Source organism: Zea mays, chromosome 8 (assembly GCF_902167145.1).
Source record: "Zea mays cultivar B73 chromosome 8, Zm-B73-REFERENCE-NAM-5.0, whole genome shotgun sequence".
Classification (NCBI taxonomy): domain Eukaryota; kingdom Viridiplantae; phylum Streptophyta; class Magnoliopsida; order Poales; family Poaceae; genus Zea; species Zea mays.
The window spans coordinates 163,394,904-163,403,328 of NC_050103.1; the positions used below are offsets into that span (position 1 = coordinate 163,394,904).

The window sequence follows — 8,425 nt, forward strand, 5'->3', positions numbered from 1 at the left end:
TTGCCCCCAACAAACTTGGCAACTACCTTGCCGGATTTGTTAGTCAAGACATAAGATGCATCAAATGTTTTAAATGAAATGCTATGATCATTTGATGCACTAGGAGTTTTCTTCTTAGGCAACTTGGCACGGGTTGGTTGCCTAGAGCTAGATGTCTCACCCTTATACATAAAAGCATGATTAGGGCCAGAGTGAGACTTCCTAGAATGAATTCTCCTAGTTTTGCTCTCGGGATAACCGGCAGGGTACAAAATGTAACCCTCGTTATCCTGAGGCATGGGAGCCTTGCCCTTAACAAAGTTGGACAATTTCTTAGGAGGGGCATTAAGTTTGACATTGCCTCCCTGTTGGAAGCCAATGCCATCCTTAATGCTAGGGTGTCTCCCATTATAAAGCATGCTACGAGCAAACTTAAATTTTTCATTTTCTAGTTCATGCTCGGCAATTTTAGCATCTAATTTAGCTATATGATCATTTTGTTGTTTAATCATGGAAAGGTGATCATGTATAGCATTAATATCAACATCTCTACATCTAGTGCAAATAGAGACATGCTCAGTGGTAGATGTAGAGGGTTTGCAAGAATTAAGTTCAACAATCTTAGCACGCAATATATCATTTTTATCTCTAAGATCGGAAATTGTAACATTGCAAACATCTAGTTCTTTAGCCTTAGCAAGCAATTTTTCATTCTCAATCCTAAGGCTAGCAAGAGAAATGTTTAATTCTTCAATCTTAGCAAGCAAATCATCATTATCATTCTTAAGATTGGGAATTGAAACATCACAAACATTTAAATCAACCTTAGCAATAAGTTTAGCATTCTCATTTCTAAGGTTGTCAATAGTGTCATGGCAAGTGCTTAGCTCACTAGATAGATTTTCACATTTTTCAACTTCTAGAGCGTAAGCATTTTTAACCTTCACATGCTTCTTGTTTTCTTTAATAAGGAAGTCCTCTTGGGAGTCCAAGAGATCATCCTTCTCATGAATAGCACTAATTAATTCATTTAATTTTTCCTTTTATTGCATGTTTAAGTTGACAAAGAGAGTACGCAAATTATCCTCCTCATCACTAGCATTATCTTCATCACTAGAAGTCTCATACTTAGTGGAGGATTTTGATTTTACCTTCTTCTTTTTGCCGTCCTTTGCCATGAGGCACTTGTGGCCGACGTTGGGGAAGAGAAGACCCTTGGTGACGGTGATGTTTGCGGCGTCCTCGTCGGAGGAGGAGTCGGTGGAGCTCTCGTCGGAGTCCCACTCCCGGCAAACATGGGCATCACCGCCATTCTTCTTGTAGTATCTCTTCTTCTCCTTTCTTCTCCCCTTCTTGTCGTCGCCCCTGTCACTATCACTAGATAATGGACATTTAGCAATGAAATGACCGGGCTTACCACATTTGTAGCACACTTTCTTGGAGCGGGATTTGTAATCCTTCCCCCTCCTTTGCTTGAGGATTTGGCGGAAGCTCTTGATGATGAGCGCCATTTCCTCATTGTCGAGCTTTGAGGCGTCGATTGGTTGTCTACTTGATGTAGACTCCTCCTTCTTGTCCTCCGTCGCTTTGAATGCGACTGGTTGTGCTTCGGACGTGGAGGGGCCGTCAAGCTCGTTGATCTTTTTTGAGCCTTTGATCATCAATTCAAAGCTCACAAAATTCCCGATTACTTCCTCGGGAGTCATTAGTGTATATCTAGGATCGCCACGAATTAACTGAACTTGAGTAGGGTTAAGGAAAACAAGTGATCTAAGAATAACCTTAACCACTTCGTGGTCATCCCATTTTTTGCTCCCGAGGTTGCGCACTTTGTTCACCAAGGTTTTGAGCCGGTTGTACATGTCTTGTGACTCCTCCCCTTGGCGAAGACGGAAGCGACCGAGCTCCCCCTCGATCGTTTCCCGCTTGGTGATCTTGGTCACCTCGTCTCCTTCATACGCGGTCTTTAGCACGTCCCAAATCTCTTTAGCACTCTTCAACCCTTGCACCTTATTATACTCCTCTCGACTTAGAGAGGCGAGGAGTATAGTTGTGGCTTGGGAGTTGAAGTGTTGGATTTAGGCCACTTCGTCCTCATCATAATCTTCATCCCCTACGGATGGTACCTGTACACCAAACTCAACAACATCCCATATACTTTTGTGGAGTGAGGTTAGGTGATATCGCATCATATCACTCCACCTAGCATAATCTTCACCATCAAAAGTTGGTGGTTTGCCTAATGGGACGGAAAGTAAAGGTGTATGTTTAGGAATGCGAAGATAGCGTAGGGGGATCTTACTAAACTTCTTGCGCTCATGGCGCTTAGAAGTAACGGATGACGCGTCGGAGCCGGAGGTGGAAGGCGATGAAGTATCAGTCTCGTAGTAGACCACCTTCCTCATCTTCTTTTTCTTGTCGCCACTCCGACATGACTTGTGGGAAGAGGATTTCTTTTCCTTCCCCTTCCCTTTGTTGCGGGACTCTTCCGATGAAGTCTTCCCGTGGCTTGTAGTGGGCTTGTCACCGGTCTCCATTTCCTTCTTGGCGTGATCTCCCGACATCACTTCGAGCGGTTAGGCTCTAATGAAGCACCGGGCTCCGATACCAATTGAAAGTCGCCTAGAGGGGGGGTGAATAGGGCGAAACTGAAATTTACAAACGTAATCACAACTACAAGCCGGGTTAGTGTTAGAAATATAAATAAGTCCGAGAGAGAGGGTGCAAAACAAATCACAAGCGAATAAAGAGTGTGACACACGGATTTGTTTTACCGAGGTTCGGTTCTTGCAAACCTACTCCCCGTTGAGGTGGTCACAAAGACCGGGTCTCTTTCAACCCTTTCCCTCTCTCAAACGGTCCCTCAGACCGAGTGAGCTTCTCTTCTCAATCAATCGGAACACAAAGTTCCCGCAAGGACCACCACACAATTGGTGTCTCTTGCCTCGATTACAAATGAGATGATCACAAGAAAGAATGAGAGAAAGAAGCAATCCAAGCGCAAGAGCTCAAATGAACACAACAAATCACTCTCTCTAATCACTAAAGCTTTGTGTGGAGTTGCGAGAGGATTTGATCTCTTTGGTGTGTCTTGTATTGAATGCTAAGCTCTTGTAAGTAGTTGGAAGGTGGAAAACTTGGATAACTTGAATGTGGGGTGGTTGGGGGTATTTATAACCCCAACCACCCAACTAGCCGTTTGGTGAAGGCTGCTGCGGACGAGCGCACCGGACAGTCCGGTGCGCCACCAGATACTGTCTGGTGCGCCACCGGATACTGTCTGGTGCGGCACCGGACACTGTCCGGTGCGCCAGCCACGTCACCCGACCGTTAGGGTTCGACCGTTGGAGCTCTGACTGGTGGGGTCGCCTGGCTGTCCGGTGGTGCAACGGACAGGTACTGTACACTGTCCGGTGCGCCACCCGCGCGTGCTCTAACTCTGGCGCGCACTGTAGCACATTAAATGCCTCTTCAGGTGACCGTTGGCGCCATAGTAGCCGTTGCTTCCGCTGGCACACCGAACAGTCCGGTGGCTCACCTGACAGTCCGATGAATTATAGCGGAGCGCCCTTGAAAATTCCCGAAGGTAGCGAGTTTGGCTTCGACCGCCCTGGTGCACCGGACACTGTTCGGTGGTGCACCGGACACTGTCCGGTGGCACACCGGACAGTCCGGTGTGCCAGACCAGGGTGCCTTCCGGGTTGTCTTTTGCTCTATTGTTTGAACCCTTCTCTTGGTCTTTTTATTGGCTTATGGTGAACCTTTGACACCTGTAGAACTTATAGAGTAGAGCAAACTAGTTAGTCAAATTATTTGTGTTGGGCAACTCAACCACCAAAATCAATTAGGAAATAGGTGTAAGCCTAATTCCCTTTCACATAGACCAAATCAAAGTGTACAAATTGAGGAGAGGGAGGATACCTTGGTCTTGAAATTCTGAATATTAAATCTGGGCTTCAAAGATTAAATCAATAAATTAGATAAGGTTGAAATGACTAGGAAGTTAGATACAAAGAGAGATGAGAAACAAATGAAGGTCGGCTAGGGTCTCGAAGCTAAGTGTCATAGATAATAGACCATAACATCGAGATGCTACCACATCATGCCTGTAATGATATTAGACCTATAGCGCCAAGTCATATAATATCTCCACCATATGTTGCAGCGGTGACCTATAGAGTAGGGTATAAATATATTCCTCTGTTTCGAAATAGTATTTATTTTAGCTCTTAATTTTTATTTTTATATTTAAATATACGGTGATGAATTTAGACACGTTTATAAAAACACATACATCAAATACTAACCCATTGTAACCTAAAACGAATTTTAATATGGCCAGAAAGAAAGTACTTTATTTATTATATGTCTAAAAGTATACTAGGTAAAAAAACTAAAATATGTTATTAAAAAATCGGAAGATTTGTGGGTTCCGGGCGCGCAACCCTTGGTGCTCGTGGCCGCCACGTCGGAGCCCGAGCATCGCGCCGGATCACACGTGGCGTCGCGTGTGAGGCTCACGGAGATCGCGAGCACCTCCCACCTCTTATCGACTTGCCCACTTCAGACGCCTGATTCCATTTTCCGGAAAAGAAACTAGACGCAACCAGTTTCTCTTTCCCTCCCGATTTTCTGTTTTTCTTCTCTTGGATTGGGCTCACCCTGCTCAAAACTTCGGCGGCAGCGGCAGCGGTAGCGGTGGCGGCGCCGGCTTTCTCCATGAACACGGTGGCTTTGTTGTCCTTGGCGCCGCAGCTGCTCATTAAGCCCTCCCTCACCTGTTTCTCCAGAAAGGTCGGTTCTTTGTCCCCCTTCCTCCTTGTTTCCGGGTTCCGTTTCTTCCCTGTTTGGGCCTCTCTGATGCCAGAAACCATAGTTTCTGTTTCTTTTTCTTTTTTTCCCTGTACAAATGGGTTTTCAGTTCACAATGAATCCTATCTCTGCTCATCGCCGAGCTCTCTCCACCAGTAACCCAATTACCTGTCAGGTTTGACGAGGACGATTTTGCTATGGCTGTGCAGGGCGTTGGCCGCTATGGCGGAATCAAGGTGTACGCCGTGCTCAGAGACGACGGAGCTGAGTTTGCCAAGAACAACAACCTGGAGGCCCTGTTCCATGTGGATGACCCCGGGCCGAGGGTCCCCATCAAGAAGGGCAAGTTCCTGGACGTGAACGAGGCTCTCGAGGTGGTCCGTTTTGACATCCAGTACTGCGACTGGAGGGCGCGGCATGATCTTCTCACCATCATGGTTCTCCACAACAAGGTACTCAAGTTCAGTTCAGTTTCAGCGCTGAATGCTAATTATTATATGTTCAGTCATCGATGTAGTGAGGGAACTGAACTGACAGCGCGTGTGCCATGCTGCAACCGAAATGCAGGTGGTAGAGGTCCTCAACCCCCTAGCGAGGGAGTTCAAGTCGATCGGGACCTTGAGGAAAGAGCTTGCCGAGCTACAGCAGGAGCTGGCAAAAGCTCACAATCAGGTATGCTACAGTACCGGAACAGGAAACCATTCGATACAGACTACAGATTACTGTATACCAGTTAGGCGATTACCAATACCATCACATCACATGGAACCTAATCTTATGTTGCAGGTTCATCTCTCGGAAACCAGAGTCTCATCTGCGCTCGACAAGCTAGCGCATATGGAGACCCTGGTGAACGACAGGCTGTTGCCACCGGACGGAGCCTCTAGTACGTCCACGGCGCAGCCCACTTCCTTGGTTCCAAGCACTTCGTCCACCGCCCGTGTCCGAGCCAAGAAACCGCCACGTCGGGGCCTTAACGTGTCTGGCCCGGTGAAGCCGTACAATCCCAGCCTGAAGAACTTCTGGTACCCAGTCGCCTTCTCCAGTGATCTGAAAGATGACACCATGGTAAACTAACCACTGAATGCCTCAGAGCCATTGCACAGACAGACAGAGCTGGGAGTTGCTGAAGCCTGTGTGTGCTTACTTGATGAGCTGTGCATTCTCAGGTGCCGATAGCTTGCTTCGAGGAGCAGTGGGTGATATTCCGTGGAAAAGACGGAAGGCCTGGGTGTGTTCAGAACACATGTGCTCACAGGGCTTGCCCGCTGCATCTTGGTTCAGTGAACGAGGGTAGGATCCAGTGCCCTTACCATGGTAAGTCTCCTACTGTCTGAATTAGGTCAGAGATTCTCGGGGTTACTGTATCTTGTTTTCAGAAGTGCGCCTACTTGTTTTGTTTACCCTGTCTGAATTAATAGTGACAATTAAATAGTCATGCTTATAAAACACAGCTTTTTTTCTCTCTTAAAGTTCGATGTATTGGTTCCAGCACATTTAGTTCTACAACCTCAAAATTAGCTGAAAGATGTTCTGATGAAGGAAGGCATTTGTTGTTGTTGTTTTGACATTCTTATTGCTCTCTTGTGATGTCGTTTATCACAGAAAGGCAAGGACGATGCATAATGAACGTCTATGATTTATAATGGTATGTTCTTCAGGTTGGGAGTACTCTACTGATGGGAAATGTGAAAAAATGCCATCAACAAAGATGCTCAACGTGCGCATCCAGTCATTGCCATGCTTTGAGCAGGAAGGAATGGTCTGGATTTGGCCTGGGGATGACCCACCAAAGGCTACAATCCCTTCTCTTCTGCCTCCTTCAGGATTTACAGTACACGCAGAGGTAAAAGGAAATCCTGCTATGATGCAGTGGCAAAAGTGTATTGTGTTGTATTGTATTGTATTGTAACGGTGTGTTCTGATCATCCAACAGATAGTGATGGAACTGCCAGTTGAACATGGACTACTCCTGGATAACCTCTTGGACCTTGCTCATGCTCCTTTTACACACACATCCACCTTTGCCAAGGGCTGGAGTGTTCCAAGGTATGTACCTTTGCATCTCACTTGTGAAAACTAACTGACGAATATACACTTCCATAATATCACCATGGTGGCTGATGTCGTGTTGTTTCTGTCAGTTTGGTGAAGTTCTTAACACCTGCGTCTGGGCTCCAAGGGTACTGGGATCCTTACCCGATCGACATGGAGTTCCGACCGCCATGTATGGTCTTGTCGACCATTGGCATCTCAAAGCCTGGGAAGCTAGAAGGGAAGAGCACCCAGCAATGCTCCACGCACCTCCACCAGCTCCACGTCTGCTTGCCCTCCTCTAGGAACAAAACTAGGCTGCTGTACCGGATGTCGCTAGACTTCGCTCCGTGGCTCAAGCATGTACCGCTCATGCACCTGCTGTGGTCACATTTCGCAGAGAAGGCATGTCAGTCAATGTGATAAAGTAATTTACAGGAATTAGTGTAGAATGCGGCTGGAATTGGTTCAGAAAATGTTCTTGACAAATCTAATATCTTTTCATGGTGGTCTTGTGCAGGTCTTGAACGAGGACCTACGGCTTGTTCTTGGTCAGCAAGAACGGATGATCAATGGCGCCAACGTCTGGAACTGGCCGGTATCATATGACAAGCTCGGGGTCCGGTACCGGTTGTGGAGAGACACCGTTGAGAGGGGCTCTGAACGGTTGCCATTCAGTAACCAAGCTGAGAGTGGATCATAGCCGGCCGGTGGGTCTCTTAATTTCCTCCTCGTCACATTTATTCGCGAGACGACGGCCAGAATTAGTTACCTAGGCGTGCGTCTCTGTGCTCTGCTCCCTGATGCTGCTGCGTCTATCTGGAAGGCGAAGGTTGATGGGTAACATCATCGTGTCTCTCTCTCCCCTCTGGTGTTGGAATGTACACTAGCGTCGTTATCATGAGATGCAATTGTAATCTGAGGTTGATATTTTCTTTCTTTCTTTCTTTTTCCTTTTCGCTTTCTTCTTTTCTTCACCCTTTTTGTGTAAAGATTCAGCGAATGTTACTTTGTCAAAGCATGTATAATCAATCATACTACTAACTATGGAGACATGTTCATATGAGAAATGGCAGCAGCACATCTTTGCTTATATATTCACCATCTGTTCCTAGAGTGTATGCCACAGCAGACACAAAGTCGTCTAAGCTATGCGGAAAACAAAACAAAAACCAGGAAAGAGCAGTTCGTTTGCGGCTGCGTTTGCGGCTGCTTGTGGGCCAGGTCTGTCAGTGACCATACGAGGAATAATATGCACCAGAGCTCCATACCAAATGGAAATGAACATCACAAGGTTTTCCTGTTTGCCAAATTGCCAGTACCAACATCAGATCAAGGAGTGGTTCCGATCAACGTTAAAGATCTATACAAAACTATACCTGTAAAACACATACAATCAGCAACCCCTTGAAAGGCTGCTTGCTGGTTGTTGGCAAAGAACAATCAATTAACACGATTTCTTTATCAGCTGGAGGCGCATGTACAAGGTGTTACATTTATACATATAACTTACAAAACTCTACAATTTGATACAGTGCCGAGATTCTACTGATAAATGTATTCCGTTGCCGTCGCACAAAGACTGTTTACAGAGCCTGCA

General features: G+C 46.3%; 1 protein-coding gene across 3 annotated transcripts; it reads left to right on the forward strand.

Annotated features, from left to right (window-relative positions):
• Nucleotides 1-4,558: 4,558 nt before the first annotated feature.
• LOC100284976 (Chlorophyllide a oxygenase chloroplastic) lies at nucleotides 4,559-7,986 on the forward strand. 3 transcript variants are annotated; one of them, NM_001413269.1, is made up of 9 exons: nucleotides 4,559-4,773; nucleotides 5,001-5,243; nucleotides 5,359-5,463; nucleotides 5,578-5,859; nucleotides 5,961-6,108; nucleotides 6,453-6,637; nucleotides 6,728-6,840; nucleotides 6,936-7,252; nucleotides 7,346-7,986. In NM_001413269.1, the coding sequence occupies exons 1-8, from the start codon at nucleotides 4,699-4,701 to the stop codon at nucleotides 7,246-7,248; spliced, it is 1,464 nt and encodes a 487-aa protein (NP_001400198.1). In that variant the 5' UTR covers nucleotides 4,559-4,698; the 3' UTR covers nucleotides 7,249-7,252; nucleotides 7,346-7,986. The 3 variants fall into 3 exon arrangements, with proteins under 3 accessions (NP_001400198.1, NP_001400199.1, NP_001151343.1); NM_001413270.1 differs by having other exon boundaries at nucleotides 6,936-7,234; NM_001157871.2 differs by having other exon boundaries at nucleotides 6,936-7,230.
• Nucleotides 7,987-8,425: the final 439 nt, after the last annotated feature.